Below are 20,392 nucleotides of genomic sequence, written 5' to 3'. Positions count from 1 at the left end.
TTAATTTATTTGTCAGTTATATAGGCCTTCTTCAGAAGGGAGCAAAACATGTAACAATTTATAATACACTTCAAAACACTCTGTTTCTCTAAATCAGATGATACCCATTGGGGGTGGCACACAGACACTTCCTACACCCCCAGGTGACAAACAGCTAGGGCACTGTGTACATGGATATATCACTCCTACATTTAGGGCAATATTGAGTTATGTGCAAAAGTTAGATATAGGAATAAAACAAAGGTTAATAAATAATTAATAAACAGTTAAGTACTTTTTGAACCTTCCAATGTTGAGTACATTTAACTCTTTCCTGGGGAAAAGGTAAAGGCACATAGTAAAAAGGTAAGAAGAGTCTCTCAGGGAGCCACGACAGCCAATGTTAGTTTAAGTCTAGGGAAGCTGAAGCGCCTCTTAGGCAAGGTAAAGTTTTGCACAATGTCTTTAGAAAAAAAAAGATTCACTTGAAGGGAGACAAGCTGGGAGGCTTGTGAGGGGCAACGCTGTAAGCAACTCGGCAAGGGCAACCAAGACAAGTCTCAAATGAGAGCAAATAAGGCTACACAACAAGAGTTAAGTTCTCCGAGACTTTGCAGTACCTCTGGTTAGAAGAAATGGTTCCAGCTGGCATCTGTTCCTGCGCAGCTCTGCAGATTCTGGTGTTCCTGGGCCTCAGTCATGGGGACAAGAGGGAGGACGTCTGGGGACTCCTGCACTGCAATGGGAAGGTCAGCGGCAGCAATGGGCAAACTTCAATTCAGCGGCACTTCGCAGTTTCAGGTCCTCGCGTATGACCGCAAATAGCAACACTGTGGTTCTCGGATACTACTTCGGACTTTCGTTGCATTTGGGGTCCAGCACTCTGTTGAGGTGGCTCAGGCTTGGTCAGTCCTGCTTCAGAGAAGTCCGGAGGATCTTCCTGGTGCTCGGGTCCGACTTAGAAGTGATACACTCGATTTGGTGTTCATGTCCCTGGCACTTCGGTTCCAGCAGCAGCAGCGGAAGTATAGCCAGCTCTGAGAGGCTGTCCAAACGAGTTCCATCTATTGAAATCTTTTCATATCTTCTTTATTGAGTCAAGATAGTTTGCTTAGGACAAATAAACGACATTGTTGGCCAATTTTATCCCTAAGTATGTTAAGTCACAACTACATGTTCCAAAGGGGCAGAATTTATGCATTTTAGATGTTTTGTCTCTTGAGAGACCAAAACCAAATAGTTCAGATTTTGTCATGTTTATTTTAAGGCCCGACATCTTGCTCTTCCAATATTGTTACCATTGCTGGGATTGATGTTTCGGGTTCTACCAATGTCATTAACATGCCGCCTGCGTATGCTGCAGTCTTGTGCACTCCCCCAACCCCCGAAAGGAATGCCCCCTATCCCATTTTTTTGACGGATCGAAAATAACAATGGTTCCAGATAGATTGCGTATAGTATGGTGGATAGGGGACACCCTTGCCTTGTCCTGCGTTTCATGTTTATGACGTTGGATAAGCATGAATTAATAGAGAGGCGCATTGATGGATCATTATAATTTACCTTTACCACCTATAAAAAGTTTGGGCCAAAACCCATGTGTTTCATCGTCTCAAATAGATATGGCCATTCAACCCTATCGAATGCCTCTTCAGCGTCTAAGGAAGATCAGTGTTGTTGTGTGGTCCCATGTTTGTCTCCCCATTGTAAATCCTGATTGGTCTCAGGATCACCTTTGCTTCTGTCATTGATTGCATTATTTTCCTGCTCTGTCGAAATGAGTTAAATACTTTTGTTAAAATGGGAACCAACTCCTTAATAAAAGTCTTGTAAAATGCAGTTGAAAAGCCACCTGGGCATGGCGCCTTATTTCTGGGGAGCGCCTATCATTTTTTCTACCTCTTCTTCTCTTATGTCTCCTTCCAATAACTCCCTGTCCCCGAGAGTTACTTATGGCATCTGTAGTACATTGAGGACCCTCTCAATTGTTACCGGGTTTGGGCATTCCGTTGAGTACAATTGTTTGTAGTACGACTAAAAGGATTTCACAATATTGTCACTTTCCATAACTATAGATCCGTCGCTTTGTTTTATACCATCAATATGGCGAATCGAATTTTGTCATTTCAATTGTCTTACGAGTAATCTATCGGCCTTAATTAGCTTTGATATAGTAGCCTTGATTTATACTGAGTAAGGATTTCTCAGCTCGTCTTGTGCGGCGCAATTCCACCATTTTTTTCATATCCCTCCCTACTTTTTTTCAGCCATTTCCATTTGTGCCTTACCCAGTATGTCCTTCCACTACCTATCCCTCTGTTTAGATCTTTGTTTTTGGAGTAAGATCATCTCACCTCTAATCACTGCTTTAAAGGCATTCCACACATTGTCCAAGGACACTCCCCGTGTAGTATTAGTTTAAAAAATATTCATTGATTTTCCCTCCAAGAGTTTCCTGTGAAACAGTCTCATGCAATACCTCCATTGGGAGGGTCCATGTCCACAATCTGTTTCCCTGTTTCCAAGCCCATAGCATTACCTTTATGGGGGCATGGTCAGACAATGAGATTGAATCCACCGCTATATCTACTAGTGCCCCAGGTGTAATCTTTTCTCGACAACGTGTGGTGCACATGTGAAAAACATGTATATCCGTTCTCATTTACTTTTTTAACTCTCAAGAGATCTTTCAAGGCTATATTCGAAAACATCTCTTATAATGTATCCGATGGCCTGCCCCTAAAATCCCCAGTTAGCAGTATCTCTGCCTCCGCATATTGTTCCAGTTTCTCTAACACTATATGTAGAAACTCTTCCTGTCCATGGTTGGGGGCATACAATGCCCCTATAGTTACCTCCTTATTCCCTATGGTTAGTCAAAGGAAAATGTATTTGAAATTAGGGTTTAATAATGCACGAAGTACCTTGGCGTCTAATGTGTCTGAGACTCATCATGACTCTGACCGTTTTCCCCTTTGCATTAGCTTGGAAAATCTGCGAAAAGTGGCTCAGTCGGAATCAGGATTTGTCCGCTCTTCAAAGGTGGGTTTCTTGGAGCAGAAGTGTTTCTGCTAGTCCCTTATCTGCATCTCTAGCTTTTTACTCTTTGTCGGGGTATTCAGTCCCCGTATGTGTTTTGGGATAATCTTATAGACATACTGACTGTATTTTTGTCTATGTAGCCATCATGCTCAATTAAGCGGATGAAACTTTGTTCTATAGGACTTTGATCTACCCCCTCTCCAACCCACCCCTTCCCTATCTCCAACTGATTTCCCCTACTGCCCCCCTCTCCACACATCTCTGCTCGGTATCCTATGACTCATCCCAACACTTCTAGGGAACCGGCCCATGTTCAAACCCGGAACTAACAGAGAACTAACCCCCCAAACGATTCCAAAATCCAGTCAAGTATCTCGATTCCGCCCAATCCGTTTCTTCATTGACCAAGTCCTTCCTCCTCTCTTGTCCCAGCCACCTTATCCACCCCACAACAAATTATACAATGGTGTTCTTTTCAAGTTCTATGTTTAAACTTTTGTTCCTTGATTAAACAGCGTTCAACTCCATCAGCGTTTACTATGCCCTCGCAGCTTGGTGGGAGGACCATTTGGCTTCTCTCCTCTTCTCCCTTGTGGGCCAGACCATTCCAACGGTCTCCTTCCTTGCCCGAGGGGGTCCAGTCGCTCCTCTCCTGTTGCCACGTCATCTTCTTCCAAACCTAAGATGGATAGGCTTTCCGAGCATATGGTAGCTCTATGCTTTTTACCATTGTTAGGCAGAAACCTGTGCAGTTCCCTCTGGGACCACTGCAAAAAGTTTAAGACTACAGGAGTTAGCAGTAAACCCAATTGGCAGCAGTCTGTACCACCCAGATTTACCTGGTAGCTGTGGCTGAGCAGTCGGACTTCTCTCAAGATGAGTTAGGCAGTATTTAGAGTATACAAGATAGGGTAATTTACACAGTAGAACAAGCAGACACTGATCAGAGCCTGGGTGTAAAGATATACATTTATTTAAGAACACATCTATGAAAAACACGCTGGCACTAATACGGCAAACAACTTCAATCACAATTACTATAAGTATATCAATCCCCTAACAATACTTTGACAAGTCTAGGTTCACCGGCACCACTTATTTGCAGACAGAGGTGAATGCTTTAACCTAGATGGCACTCTAATATTCGTTAGAACGGGAGAGAAAAAAAGGCAAGGTATGAAACCAACTCGGTACCAACACTTTTACGAAGTAAATGCAAGACAAGCAAGGCAGGGTCTACTGTAGATCAAAGTTCAGAGGGCAGGCCCACTCGGAGAGAGGCAAGGCGATATGTCCCACAAGTATCACAGTGGAAATGCACTTTGAGTCTTTGTAGCAAATTGTCACAGAAAGGTTGGACCAGTTTAGAACAAAAGTAAGAAGGTCTGGAGGCGACCCAGTGGAAAGGTAAGGATTTAAGACACCTCACGCTAACCGTCACAAGGGAAGCCAGGTGGACACGGTACCTTGAAAGTGAAGAGACAGCTCCGGCGGGGGCAGTTGTTCCTGGTGGTGGATGCAAGTCGGGACTTTGCCAGAAGAAGAGATGCTCTCGTCGTCGAGGAAAGCGAAGATCGTTGCACCACCAGGGAAGAGACCAGCCGCGGAGTGCTCAGTCACAAGGCACCACCTTTTGGTCGCGGTACAGTGGTTAGTGGCTATCCGGTTGCCGGGGTGCTCAGCACGGGCAATTCGACCACTAGACGTCCTGGAAGCGAAGAAAAAGCAAGGGACCGGTTGTTCCCACCAGTCAAGGGAAGAAGACTCTCCAGCAGGGAGATCTCCTCTATCGTTGGGAAGTGGTGAGTCGGTTCAGCAGGGCTCCACCGGAGGTGTCGTCGTTGCAGGTCGGCTCAGCTTTACCCTCGTCGGATTCTTAGGTCCTGTGGCGACGTCTGAAATTCCAGTCCCAAAAGCCCTGCTTTTATGTCATTCATTCAGCCTAGCTGTCACTCAAACATGCTAAGTGGTGAGCGGGGCGGCTCACCACTTGTGCCAATCACACCAGAGTGCGACTTGAGTTGGCAAGGCAACTCAGTCCAGGGTGCCTGAACCCCCTCCCACACCCCCTGTGGTACCCAGACAAAATGGCACCACTGTGGAGGGCTTCTGTGTAGAAGCCCGCCAAAAGTGGAACAAAGGGCTCAACCTTTGGTTCGGAGTTACAGAGGCGAACACATACGCCATTTTAAAAACCGAGTTCTGGCAGAAAATACCAACCGGTGGATTTATTTAAGATAAATAAACCGGTGGTATGTTAGAGACCAATGTGAAAAAGTATTAGCCTCCAACAATGGGAAGAATCCCATAGGAATATATTCGCGGTCGAATATAAAAAGTAGTTTCCACTGCCACCAGCCAAAACTCGACGAGGGGGGACGGGACAGTGCCCCCTCGAATAACAGACCCAGGGGTAATCGAATTACCCCTACCAGTACGTCCACAATAGGATGGTTTGTACTAGTTCTGTTAGTAAATGTAGGTCTAGTAAAGCCAATGGTGACTTTACATGCCCTGGGAGACAGTAGTCAGTCCCAGGGTATGGAGTCTATGGTGGGGATCCTCTAGGACGCCCCAGTGTTACGGCACGGAGGGTGCGGTGTAACACACGTAGTAAAACATATGAGACCCTATGGAGTAAAAGACCCCATAGCCCATAGAACACATTGACATTCAAAGGAATTAACCACATTCATGTCCAAGAGTGGGAGGAAGAGTCTCTCACTCTTGGTAGGATGAAAAAAAACCTCCAGAAATCCATCAAAGCTGCTGGGGGACTCACTAGGTTAGGAAATTCAGCCTAAACAGAGAATTCTCCCTAACAACCATCCTAGGAGAATAGGATGCCAAACGGAAAGGTGCATTTGTAGGGAATCTTTATGCCTGTCAGAACCCTGGTGACTGCCTCCATCGCTCTCCTCTTCTTTAACACAGTTGCAGCCAAATCTTGAAAAAGTAGTACCTTTGACCCATTGACTGTGATGGCTGTATGGCTACGAGCTGCATAGTGTATGCCTTCTTTTAACTGCCATGTGTTTTCCCCCCCAGTGCCAAAGCCTTTTTTGGTGATTTTGGTATTTCACCAATCAAAGCCTTCTAACATTTTCTCCTTCATTAACCCCTTAAGTGCCAAGGACGAGCTATCTCGTCCTTGGCACTGGGGAGGTAATCGCAAGGACGAGATACCTCGTCCTTGGCACTTAAGGGGTTAACTTCATATGAAGGAAGCGCAGCCAGAACGTCTCGGGGTCTGTCCCCCTGCCCAGATCTTCTTAGACCTACCCAGTGAATTCGATCTATGTGGATGTCGTCCGGTGCAGCATCCAACAACATATTCACAAAGCATTGTTGTTACAGCTTTAAGGTTGGTATCAGTGGTTGTTTCAGCCAAACCATTTATCCCAATGTTCGATCTCTGGGAATAATTCTCAAAATCTTCCGTTTGCATTTCCAGATTAGGTGTAGCCATTGTGATGTGTTCCAGCAGTTCTGAGTTCTGCCTTACTTCGTTAGATACCACTGATTGATCTTGCTCCGTGGTATCTACCCAGATCCCTAGAGTATTTATGTCCTCTCTAATCTCCTTCAGGCAATTCCTTAGATCTTCCTCGAGACTACCGATCTGATTCTGCAAAGTCGGCGTCATCCTTCCTTCCAATCAACTAGGGCAAGCTGTCAAGTCCGCCTTGTTAAGTGTCAGGTCTCCGATCTCATCGGGACCCTCTTCCCTTCTGTAATGTGTCTCTCTCACCTATAGGGTTCTCTTCGGAATGTTGTCGCCAGCACCTCTCTAGTTGGCCGTCCTTTACGTCTCGAACCACACCCTTTTTTGCAGTGGTCGCCTTCCCTTTTGGTCCCGGCATTGAGGGGATTATACAAGCCCCAATGACCTATCACAATCCAATTGTGAAAGGGAATCTTTCCTAACAGTCAGTGTTAGGAAAGATTCCCATTTATGTGAAGTTTTCTTCCAGTTGTGTACCCCCTCCAAATTTTTGCTACTGTTTTAAACACCATAGTCTAATTTTGCTAGTGAAGCACAGCCTTCAGCTGCACTCCACTGGGCTTTCGTTGTTAAGGGGAAGCTGACATGCCCTTAAAGACCCCAAGTACTGGGAGACTTTGTTTCCCTTAGTCTTTGCCAATGTTGCAACTTTTCTGTAACATGTTACAAGTGCAAAATGTGCCTTACAGTACAGTGCACTTGGGTGTTAGATTCATTTCCAAAGGCCCTAGACCCCCTCCAAGGATTTAGGAGTGCAGATGTGCCTTGGACAGGGCTGGTGGCAGCTTACCTTTACGTATATATATTTGAACCCTTTGTTGGCCAGGCAAACCGTGTTTGCCGCTGTTGGCACAGGAAGGTGGCCTGGCTCCCAAAATGACCATGCCACGAGGTTCTTCGTCCTGTCCTATGGCCATCTTACCCCCGACCCGGATCACTCCTTATTTGGGCATGCAATCTCCCACAAAACACCAAGTTTTCGTGGGCTTCTGCATGCCCTGTGTGTGCGCTTCCGGGATGTGGGCTGGACGATCTAGTTCCAATGCACATCCTGGGTGCCAGAGAGTCTGGTGTGCTGTGAATGACTGGGACCACCGTGGTCAGTAATTGGTCCACATCTGGTGTGCCTGTATGTGAGCAGATCTCCCATTGGTGCCACTTCCTTTTGGCACGAAGGAGATTCTGGATAAGAGAAGGCCCCCTTTGACACCGGATGCCGACTCCCTCTATCTTTACCCTAGCCCGTAGTGTTCGATGCTTGTCAAAGTGTTGGGCGACCTTCAGCTTGTGGTTTTGATGTTTTGCCATTTTTAAAGGGGCCAAGGGAATCCAAACTGCGTCTGGTTGTAACACTATTAACGCACTCCACGGGGGGAGGGGTCAGTTTCACTCAATCCGATGCATTTCTTCTTAACCTGCTTTTTGTATCTGCGTCAGCGGGCCCAGCACAGAGCACGAGGAGATGCAACCTCACATTGGTGCAGAGGGCCAAGACCTCCTTTGTGATCTGAATAGTAGTCTTCAGGCAAATGGTCAACATCAGAGTTTGTTTAGATGTGTGGGGACCTCCTTGGGGACCCACATAGGCATGGTTAGGGACATCCTAACCAGCCTGGCGAGGCAATCAACGGGAGGCAGCAGCTCCCTGATCTTGCACGGATCCTTCGGGAATGCAGCGACCATGGGCACATGTACCCTTACAGGCTTGTCTGCCGTGGTCGTTGACGGAGCCGCCGAAGACCGATGGCAGTTGTATAATTGCCCTTCGATTAAGAAATAGTAGTCATCTCATCATCGGGATTGTCGACGAAGCTGAGCGAGTCTAGGGAGTCTACTTGGCAGCCATCGAGGAGGTAGGTGTCCTGCAATACAAATGTGGCATCGATAGCGCCTTCGTAGCCTTGCCTTGGATGAAGATCTGTGCTTCAGAGGGGTCAAATACTTCCTCGTGGAAGGCACCCGTGTCCCGAACTGGTAGGCTCACCATGGAAGGAGATCAAGACTGGGAACGGGCCCTACCCGAGCGAGGTCCTGCAGCTGAGGCGACCGCAGCTGATCATCAGCGCAGTGTTTAACTTTTGTTTGGATCCCCTGGGAAGGGGCTTCCTCAAAAGGACCTTGACCTGGTTTTCTCAGTGGGAGCATGCTCATGGTGCTGACCAGTCATGGACGAGGCATGACTGTGCCTGGGGGCTGAGCCAGAGGCCGCCTCCTTTTTGAACCACTCCACCAATTTGATAGCTGCCCTGCTTCGTCTTTGCCAGAAATCTGCAGCAAATCTAGCATCTGTCTTCGTCTGGATGCAGGCAATAGACACTTGAGGTTGACAGACGTTTTAGTCCACATTTCCTGCGCAGGACCTTTGCTCCGAGTTTGAAGGGACTCTTCTCCTCAGACATTGTCAAGGTGCGAAGTTTACCCAATCCTGGGCCTTCCAAAGCTTGTAGAGAAAATCTGCGATGAAGGTAGATCTTCGCCGACAACGGGTCCCCACTGCTGGTAGTCGATCAGAGAAAAATAAATACATTTGTTTTGTTCGAAAAAAACTAAAAAAACAGCAAATAGGCGAAGAGCAAGACGAGAGGACTCCCAACACAAACGTGTGGTAAAAATCTGAAGATGACCACAAGGGATGGAACCTAAGGAGATGAATGTCACTAGATGGGGGCATTATGACTCAAAGGACAGTGATTGGTTAGAGGAGAAACGCAGTTTTCAGGCTAAAGCAAAAATGCTTTTTGTTTTTACTGAGAATTCCCAGCCTGACAGGGAATATTTATGAGCATCTGAATCCATGCCAGACCCCATGCTGGAGAAACTCGAGCTCATCTACCTCAGAGAAAGGAAACTTGGTACGTACAGCAAACTGGTAATGTGAATCCAGATCTCTGCAACAAATGCGTAACACTGAGCTATCTTCAAAACCATTGTGGCACTCAAATCAATATGCACTTCAATTTACGTTATTGCATGTTATCGGTATTATTCCACAAAGAAAGGTATAAACACTACTTAAGTTATGCTATAGTGAGCACAAAAACTGTAGGTAAAATGGTGAACACAGAACACATACATAATACATTCATTTGATCTGAACTTAGTTGTCAACAAGTAAGGCAGCAGGGAAGTGAACACCACTATATTATGAAGTGTTAATTATCTTGAGTAAAATAACATGGACTCAATTTGTTGAATCAGGAAGCCAGGTGTGGGCCCTTTCTGCTCCAAGAGAGGGGTAGTTAGGGGGGATAAATGGTACTGTATCCCTGTCCGCTCCAAAATATGGTCTGTGTGGGGAATGTGTCCCCCATACACTACACCTTCCTTTCCTGCTTGCTTCCTATGTCTCTGTCCGTCCGAGAGCAAGATAAAGTCAAGAAACCAAATATGTAGCATAAGGTTAATTGGGACTCAAACATTTTACTAAAGGACCTGCTTCAAACCCCAAATGGAATTCTGTTGGGTGTCCAGCATGTATCAGCAGGATTTTGAATTAAACATTATTCAGGTAAACACAAAGCGCCATGACATTTACTGTGCACCAGTCAAGTGTGTGTGATGGCATTTTGGGATAGGGGTAGTTGAGTCTTGGCAATGACAAGTGGGTCATGGGATGTGTGTGCGCAGAGAGGAGTGTGCATGTATGTCCGTCCGGTCTAGGCAATCACAGTGATAGTCTTCAAATGAATAAGAGGATCAGTTGGATCAGAGCAGGAGGAGTTAAACTGGTAAGCTTGGTTGATGGAAACCGACTTGAAGGCTCAGATTGCAGTGCAATGAGTAAACCTGCAGTTAGCTCTAAAGGAATCTCATCTGACCAGAAATCAACCAGGCTGGCCACTTCTATTTAAATTCGGAAATGTTCTGTCAGGTGCAGAAGGTATTTTCACATGTACCATGTGTCTAAAATAACAGTATCCAGTTTTCACAGACTGCTAACATTCCATACTGAACACTAATCAAACAAAATGGAGCCCTACAAACTGGAACTGTGGCTCTCCACCCCTGACTGGCAGTTGGCCTACTGGACAGGTCTCAAGTCGAGGGTACACGCGGGGGGACGGAGTCCACCCACTTTTTTCAGAAGGTGGACTCCGTCCCTCCCAGCTAAAAAGAGGAACATTGAAAGTCTTCTTTGAATTTATAAATTAAAGCCGACCTCGGAAAAATCGAAATCACAGTCATCAGGTTTGCAGGCCAGACACTTCACCACTGCACTATATAATCAGATGAAGAATTACATACAAGGTGAAATGTCCCATTTTGGTTCGGCATGTTCCAGGGAAAACATGTGTATTGGTTCTTGGAGTATTAAACATGCACACCTTTTAACGTTTTCAAAAACACTATTAGAAGAAAATCTCCTCTTGATTTTGTGTGTGTGTGTGTGTGTGTTGATTTTATGAAAGGCAAATGCCATTCGTCCTGTGCAATTTCGGTGGTTATGCAAAGCCAATTTAATGAAATGTGCATATTTCACCTTGATATGCTAATTTCTGGTGACAACACATCCCATTGCGTTTGTTGATGAGTCCCCCCACTTTTATTTTTAGGACTTGACCCCTGCTAATGGAACAATAAAACACAATTTTATAACAGACTCCTCTAGACTAGAAATGAAGTAAACCTAAATGTACACTGAAATACATGGGCTGAGAACATAATATGAAAACATGAACATTTCTCTTACCAGTTTTCGTAAGCATTTTGAAGAGATCTGAAAGAGCTCGCTGTTTATGTATTAAAATATGTTTGACTTCTGACTTCATTTTCTCTTTATCTGCTGTCTGGTCTACAGTCATGGCCTGCATATCATGCACAGATGTAATTACACCACCTGTAAGAGAACGTTAAGGACCATGAAAATACAAATAACTATTCAAATATTCTCTTTGATCTATGGAGCTTGGACTTAGAAATACTGTCTGTGGTCATCCTGACACTTGGGATTGGAAACTGTTTTCATCCTCCACGGGAAAATGAAAGTACTGCTACCCATTGGAGTATTGCAATGGGCATCTTTCAATCCTATGAAAGAGCCAACATTTTTTCGAGACTGTATGTATACAAAACGTATTACTTACCTGAAACGCGGGTTGAACAATTGTTCTCAGGACTGTGTTGGACTGCTTAAGCCTATTTACCCAACAGTTGCTGTGCCTTATAATGCTATAAGGCTGTTATGTCCAACACCTTTCTCCCCTCTTTAGCCTTTGTAACAGAGTATTGCTCAACTGTCCTCTCCTACCTTTAAAGAGACCAAGCATATTTTCACTCATACACCCGTGTGGAAATCCGTTCATTCATCATGAAGTGCTGACCTGTATTCTCATTTCCACCATACCACTGCTAGAGCCAACCAAAACCGCTTTACCACTGCTATCACTAGGCGAGCCGAAGGAACATTTAAAATGTTGGGAGATTCCTCTTGAAACAATCCTTCAACAAATAAATTGGAGAACATGCTACACTTTCATTAGGATTGGGGTCAATGAACTCCCAATGACGCAGTGGCATTAATTCAAAACATTTGTAGGCCACCCAAAAGTGGGTACCAGCACATCGATACTATGTGGGCTTCTTCACAAACTGTGCAGATTAGTATTCAGACATGCTATCTGTAGTCTTGAAATCTCGAGGCTGTCAGAGCCATGACTATGTCTGTGAAAGTTTCTCATTCTCCCACTTTAGAATAATGTCTGGTTTTAGGTGTCTAAAATGGAATTTAAAGTGATTGCGGATTTGGATTCTCCCAGAATAGAGACAACCTGATGCAGAACATCAGAGCCTCACAGGTTTGCGGCAGCCTCATCTCAGCCAGCTACGCAAGGTCTCAGTCACTGAGCAATAAGGATGAATGGTGTACCCGGCCCATGAGGGAAAACTGAGTCCCACACTGGAGCAAATGGCATTCACATCTGTTCGGACAGAATACAATTTTAAGGGTTCTCTTGTCCCATTCAATGGAAAGCCTACATTTTTTTCTTTTCCCTGCTGGGATTCCTGGATCTTTTGACTTTATTTTGTGAACAGAGGGACTATAACTGAAGTGCTGCTGTCACTACAACCCATTTTCATGTGCTTTCCTAAGGTAGCCCATATGGCTTATAGGAGCAGGGGTTCATTTTAAGCACCCTATTTTGGCCCCAAGATGATTCCATCACCCTGCAAGTGTACTGTGCTGTGGAGTAGACGGGTAGGCGCTGTAATTCAGTTTTGGCTTTACCAGAGGTGCAGCAGAAATGTTTAGCCCTTAGTAGTCCAATACACCATTAGGGTAGCCAAAGTGGTACTAATGCATTTTGCAAGCCCTACTTCTGGCCATTTTGTTTTGGGTCACAAATCAGGCAGAATGAAAGTGGCTATTGTTCGGAAATGGGTTCAATCGAAGCCCAGCCCTGCACCCCTTGGAGTGCTTTAAATAGGCCTGTGGTGATGTACCAGTGTGTTTAGCTATTTTAAGGATAGCCAGATGTGCTTGTCAGGAAAACCTTTGAATCTGCCTGGCGTGTCGGGATAGCTGGATTTGGCAAGCCCCAAGTGTGGATGCCTTGATCGAGGGGAGATGCTGTCCATTCCTCAAATTCTTACATGAATTGCTGTAGAATTGCCACAAAGAAAGGCCCCTTTTGTCCTTACTGCGAGTTTAGTCTTGGTCTCCTACAATCCCATGGTGGGCTTTTCTATTCCTTCTGTGGTCCTCCTTTGCTGGCTGGATTGGGAGTCCCATACTGGGACAGTTTCTGATTGGCTGCTGGGCAGCCTCACTGTTAAATTCTCCGGGACCGTACACCTCGAGGCAGGGCGACTCCAGTGACTGGAAGAGTGGTGGATAGCCACTACTCTGATTCTATTAAGTCTTGGTTTATCCTCTGGCACCTCTACCCATTGCTCAGGTGATGGGACGGTTCTGTGTTGGCTGGCTGCACAGTCTTTATCCTTGATCTGCATCCTCATTCATCCAAGTGCCTCTCCCATTGCGGATGCTGCTTATGGCTGGTGGGTAGTCCTCCAGAGAACACGGTATCGAGTGAAAAGGTCTTTTTTTTTTAAAATCGAAAAAAAAAACGATCCTGAAATGCACAAAGCGGTCTTTCTAAATCTGTCCTGCCTCTGCCGCACAGGAGTGTGCACAGGGGTTGACAGGCTGGAGAAGATGGAAATGGGAAGAGAGGTAAGTGTGTGTGTGCATGTTGGTGTGGGGATGGGGTGGGGAAAGGTGTGTGGGTATTTGTGTATGCACCAGGGTATATTTAAATGTGTGAAGGGTAGCATAGGGACCGAGATGTGGGGAGGCTGCAGTAATAATGGGAGGGGGAGTTTGGAGGTGAGGGAGCAGGAAAAAGTGAAAATGGCGAATAATGAAGACCGCACCAAATCGATCGAAGAAAGTGTCCCTTTTGTGTGCGACCTTCAATATTCAACATTTCTTTTCGTACGTCTGGGTTGACACTGATCTGGGGTTTTAGTCGGTGTACCTATTCAGCCAGAATTTCTATTTTGGGGATTCTAGGGCCACTTTTTGGAGGCCCTCAACATTTTGCTTTCTACCCCGATCTTTTTTAGTTCCTTTTTCTCGTTTTGTTGGCTAGAGGGCCTTCTCCAGGTGCTCCTAATGTGCCCAGTCGCAGGAGTGCTTCTCAGGCACCCCATTCATTCTCTAGAGTAATTGGGTGACTGTAATTTAGTTTTAGGGAACAGGTTGGTGCTGGCTGCTTTCATTTTGGCTTACCGATGGGTGAAAGCGATTTACTGCATTGATAGTCCAATTCACCTTTTTGGTATCCTTTAGACTACCAATCTCTTTATTTTAATCTTGCTTCCGACCATTTTCTTTAATAAGGCGCCCGTTTCTATAGTCGACCATGACGTAGGCTCAAAATGGCCATTCTGACCATACGGGCTCTTTGTGACCCCATCATGGCAGCCACCATACTGCTCCTAACTGTATTTGGCTAGTAGAGATACCTGGATTAGCCCGCACTTCCTGTGGGGCTGATTTTGGCAGAGTGGTAGCCCCAGCGGCTAACCAGTATGACCCTCAGACACCAGCCTGTTTTCGTGAATGGCTGGCTGGGGTTTGGGCAAGCCCCTATCACATGGTTATGTAGGTTCTGCCCTGCTCCTAGCTCACTGCCTTGCTGGTGAAGGGGCCCATGAGGGACCCTCGCGTATGGAAACAAGGCACAATCACCACACACAAACTGATACGCCAGACATGAGGTTGTATTTCCAAAATCTAGGGTTTATTGCAAAGCAAATAGTCTGTTGGCCAACGACGACGTGCGTTTTACCAGACCTCAGGGGACGCAAGAGAGAGAAGAACATACATCAGTTACATATATACAAAACAAGCATCTTGCAATCAGTAGTGTCACATCAAATACCTCCCCTTGTACTTTTCCTTTGAATTGAGCACGATGATTGACAATGGTGACAAGTATGACACCTTAAACATTCGTTTAGCGACAGTTTGCTATTCTGTGAGACTGCAGACATGAGTCTTTATTGAAAAGAACATAATGCTTCCGTTCTCGCTAGCACTCCTAGTTTCTATTTGGGTCCTGGGGGTCAACTCGCTCTCCAGGACTCTTCAGGGATCAGGAAAGGGGGGCCGCAAAGAAGAGCATAATTCAAGTCATTTAATGTTCTCTTCTAGCATTTCTACTGTGTTTTTGAGACTCGCTGGCACCTGCGGGCTGATTAGGATGCCTTGCTGCTCTCTTTCAAGGATAGCGCGCGGGAGGAGACCGGGCATTTCTATCTGGTTGCTACGTTATGTTTCAACATGTCTCCCTTGGCCTTGCATTGTGCACTAGTAAAGCAGAATATTATTTCAGTGAAGCAGTTTAACAGAAAGCAAAAAGCAAACGTTAGAGAAAACAAAATGGCGATTTCAGTCACCTTAAAATGGCCGCACTTTAGTCAAGCTTATGGTTATATATCTGTAATACTGAATGCATGAGTCGGTTGGTCTTCGGCCAAACTAATACATAACCTTATGATTGAGGGGTGCCTACTTTTCTAGATCGACACTGGGGTTGGCTGCTTGCTTGGCTGCACATGTGGGTTAGAACGACTACTTACCCTCACCAGTGCTTTTTTTACCCCTTGCACAGCTACAGCCCAACTGATTTTATGGGGGATGGCAGGAGGGATGTATGGAATAAAGGGACTATGGACTAGGAGTACAATAGTCACTACGGTGAGTAACCTTTTTACTCTTACATCATGTGCCCTTTACTCCATACGGATAGGAGATTTCATAGGTGGCAAACTTACGGGTGGAGGTAGTCCAAACAGGTTTCCCAACAATGCCTGACAAAATCTGGCATCAGCCCAGGAACTGGTATCCAACCAATAATGTTGGCAAAAGGCTGATGGCGTGGACCAAGTGGCAGCCTTTCTGATAACGGAAGGGGACAGGACACTGAAATGCTACTGCAGTGGCTTTTGCCCTCACTGCATATGCATGCATGCCTTTAGGTGTAGTGAGTTTTCGAGATGAAGAGCAGTAGTTAATGGCAGATACAAGCCACCAGGTGTTGGGGGGAGTTTTACTGAAGTCCCACTTGGAGGTAAGACTTTAGTAAGCTATCCTAGTGGTTTGTAGATTCCCCAACTCTTAACATCAGTTCATACCACTCGGACACCTTGCTAGAGTGGCAGAGCAGTCAGGCTTATCTTAAGAGGACGATGTGAGCAGTAGGTAAGTACACTGAACCTAGTTAGTAATGACTATCAAAGAAACACTTACACATACATAATAAAATATAGATTATATTTACACAAGAGTCACTGTTAAATAGTTGGCAAAATAAACCAACACACTTAGGTATACTTTACAATACTTTCAAAAGGGCACTTCTTAGTTGGTAGTTGCTGAACAAACAATTGTGACAGGAGTTTGACAGGTCTACCATAGTCTCTGTAATAATGCTCACTCACAAAGTAATACAGTAATTGCATTTCGTCAGCATACACATATGAGATAGTGACTTCTGGGAAGGAAATCATTTTGTTAGTGTTATCCGAGCAGGGCTTTAGGTACTAGAGGCAGTTTTGAGACACAGCAAGTCATTTAAAGTCCAAAACGTAACCCTAGCTAAAAGGCAGTTTGGAGAGACTTAAAGTCTTGCAAAGCAGCAGAAATCAAAAGTTCCTGTGGATACTTCCAGTCTATAGGAAGATACACAACGGCTTAACCAACGGCAGACCCTGTGAAAGGATTTTCTAAAGGGACACAAGCAGCAGCTTGGGTCTGAGGTAAGAGGGGGTTGCCACCTCTACGCGCACCCAGATGCTCTGGAGCGACTTTCTGGAATCAGTTAAGCAATACCTTTTTTTCCACACAGTACCTTCGGTTAGAAGAAAATATTAGTGGCTGGATGCGCCGGGATGTTGCAGCTCCGGACCCGACCTCCTGATTCCTTGGTCTGATCACGAAGGGCAGGACAATGGACGGAATCTCTCAGCAGCAGTCTCAAGGGAGGACCTCTGACACGGCTTACATCAACTTCTTTGGTCACTCTGTGGTTTTGGAGCCTTTTCTGCAGCGCCAACAAAGGACGCCATTCGCCTGGTCAATCATCTTCGGTTCCTGCGGCCACACACTCTGATGAGGGGGTCTGGACGAGTTGGATTGTTTCTGCTCTGGAAACTCAAGGGACCTCGGGAGATGGCTCAAATCAAAGTTTGTCTTGGGACTGGTTGTTCCCACCAGTAAAAGGGAAGGAGTCGTCCTCTCTGGAATTCCTCTGTCGCATAGAAAACTGGGTCAGGACAGCAGTGGTCGCTTCAGTGTTGCAAAGGGTTGCAGGAGTCTCTGGTCGTCGTCTTCTTCGGTTACTTCAGTTTCCACTGGTCGACTTGCTTTTCAAACCAGGAGCCTCACCTTTTATACAGTTCCAGCACTCGCTCCTCTGCAATCTCTCAGCAATCTCTCAGCAATTTACAGAAAGGGGTGTATGGCTGTCCAAGCAGGACAACCAGACCTCCAGTGGGAGCTGGTTCTAATCAGGCACTCTGGCAAACAAAGGACAGGGGGAGTGGAAAACTCTTCCCCTCCCACTTCCTGCCTGCACAGACACACTGGAGACTAGGCGGGGACACCCAAGGGTTCCTGCCAAAGGCAAAACACACACACACAGCTCTCCCCCTCCCAGAATCCTAGAAGAAGGGCTAAAAAACAACAACCACGCTTTAAATGCTGAAAAAAGAAGTAAGCCCCCAAGTTAGTTCTTGGGTGCCCCTATTGTGCACTATCGGGGCTATGGACATAGCCTGCAGGGGGAAAAAAAACAAAATTAAAAAAAGAAAAGAAAAATCACACAATAGTTGGTACAACACATCCACTGCCACCAGCCATAACTAGAAGGTTGTATATGCGACTAAAAAGTAACTGGAGCAGAGAGGAGGGGGATACTAGGTACCCCGTGGGTACTCCACATAAGGTGGTGTGTGCCAATCTCTCCGACTATAACGTTTTAGGAGAGATACAAAGTATCTCTCTATCCTTAAGAACTGCAGTTACACTAGGATATAAAAAATAATCTCTAAGGAGGACTAAAAGGGTCCCCAGCTACACTGCCCATAGGGAGCCGTGTGCTGCAATAGTAGAATACAGATGTCTTAAAGAAGTAAGGAGAAAAATAGACTCCATAGTACAGGTAAAATACAAAGAACAGAGCCCATAAGAATCAATGAGTGGAAAAAGGCTACCCTCATTCAGGTTTAAAGAAAAAGGGCCACAATTGCAGCAAAAAGTGCTGGGTGTCTTATTAGGAGTGGATTAAGCAAAAAAATTATACATTTCCCGAACACCGGGCAATAGTGGCCTTGGATGCACGACTGCATGGACTGTGCACCCACGAATGTGACAAAGGGAGTATCTCATTCTGTTGTGCTTGGGCCAGTCGATATAACATTTGAGTGCCCTACGGACCGCTAATGTATGGAGGGTAGAGTAGGTAGAGGACAGAGGGTCTAGAAAAAACATCAAGAGGACATAGCTAGAAGGGAAAGTCAGGAGTGCGTGCAGAACGACCTATTCCCGGCAAAAGAACGTTTAAGGTTCTGATGCCGAGAATGCTTGGATCTTGCTTAGTCTCCTGGCGGAAGTAAGGGCGACCAAGAGGGCCACGTCCCAACAGATGAAATTGAGTTCTGTGGAATTAATCGGCTTGAAGGGCTTACAGGTCAGTGCTATTAAGACTATCTTGATTCCACACCGGGTGAGGCCTCCTGACAGGTGGGTGCAGCCGCAGGAGGCCCTCTAGATCTCTCCATACGACAGGGTTTGCTGTGGAAAAGAACATGCCGCCCACATTCATGCAGGCTCCAAGTAAGTGTGACAGCAGTCGACCAAGATGCCAAATGCGAGACTAAAGCCAGAACTCCATTCAAGACACTGGCGAGACGGTTGATGCCTTTTTCAAATGCCCATTTACTTTGGTATTGCGACCGTGTCGACTGTTTCCTGGCTTCCTGAATGATTTTCAGGTTTTCTTTGGAGAGGCCTAAATTACCTAGAGTGAAGTCCACTGGAACCAGACTGCTAAGATGAGGAATTGAGGGCATGGATGAAGGACTCTGCCCTATTCTTGGATCAGAATGTCGCATCACTGAGGAAGAGTATTAGGACCCAGCCTGTTCAGCCTCACTAGCTCCGAGTACCAGGACCAAGCCGGCCACTGCAGCACTATTGGTATGAGTGAGCAGCTTGTGGTTTCCTTCAGCTTGGCCTACTCTGGATCAGCGGATTGGTGGGTAGGCATAAAGGAACTCTCCCATCCAGGGAATGTTTAGCAAATCCCCCTCTGGAGTCTGCGCCTGTGCCACAACGTGAGGCGTAGCAAAGACACTTTGTTGTGATGAGTTGCAAACAGATCTTTTTCGGGAAGACCCCATTCCCGGAAGATGGGATGCAGAGCCAAAGGATTCATCTCCCACTCATAATTGCCTTGTTTAGCCTGCAGAGGAGTTCTGTGTTCAGAACCCTGGCCACATGGACTGCCTTGAGCAGTGTATCATGTGCCAGAGAGCATTGCCAGATTAAGAAGGCAATATGACAGAGGAGGCAGTACATCGCTGTCGATTTGGATCAGGACATACTTTGTGCTGATGTTTGGCAGCAACGCTCGCAGGGCATAAAAGATGGCCAAAACTTCCAATACATTTATGTGATGTGCCTTTTCTGGTTGGATCACAGTGTGTGGGCCTTTAGGCTCTGCAAGGCGGCTCCTCACCCAGAGAGGGACGAATCTGTTACAACATTTGTTGGAGGCTCATTGAAGGGGACACCCTGAAACAGGTTTGTCTGTTCTGCCCACCATTGTAGGTTCGGACCAAGAGATGCAGAGATCACAATCCACTGCAACTGTTTGTCCGTGGCTTGCGACCGTGATCTGCTGAGATGGAGTTGCAGGAACCTCATTTTCAATCTGGCATCGGGAACGCAGAGGACGCAAGCAGCGATAAGGCCCAACCACCTCTGGTACCACCATCCTGCAGTCGTTTTCTTGGAAAGAAACTGACACACTGTCAGATGAATATCCATCATATGCTGGATAGAACGGAACATTTTACACAGCTTCGAATCCCACACAAACCACAGAAAGGTAAATCTCTGAGCAGGGGTCAGTGAAGGCTTGCTGAAGTTGACCGAGAACCCTAGATTGAACAGGGTAGACAGCGCATCCGACGCCTCCCAGCTGGAGGACGCCCAGACAAGCCATTCGACCAGGTACAGGTATATGTGGATTCTCCAGAGTAGTAACAACCTGGCTACAGCGCTCATAAGTTTGGTAAACACTCTTGGTGCTTTATTGAGATCAAATGGCAGTCCCTGATCATAGTAATGGGGCC

General features: G+C 46.0%; 1 protein-coding gene across 3 annotated transcripts in view; it reads right to left on the bottom strand.

Moving 5' to 3' along the window:
• The window catches only part of MDN1 (midasin AAA ATPase 1), a 2,688,524-nt gene that overhangs the window by 469,442 nt on the left and 2,198,690 nt on the right, over nucleotides 1-20,392 (bottom strand). For all 3 annotated transcript variants that reach the window (XM_069606482.1, XM_069606484.1, XM_069606483.1), the window contains exon 75: nucleotides 11,217-11,363. In XM_069606482.1, the coding sequence (XP_069462583.1) occupies nucleotides 11,217-11,363 (147 nt within the window). The remainder of the gene's footprint in view (nucleotides 1-11,216; nucleotides 11,364-20,392) is intronic.

The sequence above is a fragment of the Ambystoma mexicanum genome, chromosome 4p (genome assembly GCF_040938575.1).
Source record: "Ambystoma mexicanum isolate Mex_15411 chromosome 4p, UKY_AmexF1_1, whole genome shotgun sequence".
Classification (NCBI taxonomy): Eukaryota; Metazoa; Chordata; class Amphibia; order Caudata; family Ambystomatidae; genus Ambystoma; species Ambystoma mexicanum.
The sequence above is the reverse complement of the archived record's forward strand: the minus strand, read 5'-3'. Positions and strand labels throughout refer to the sequence as shown.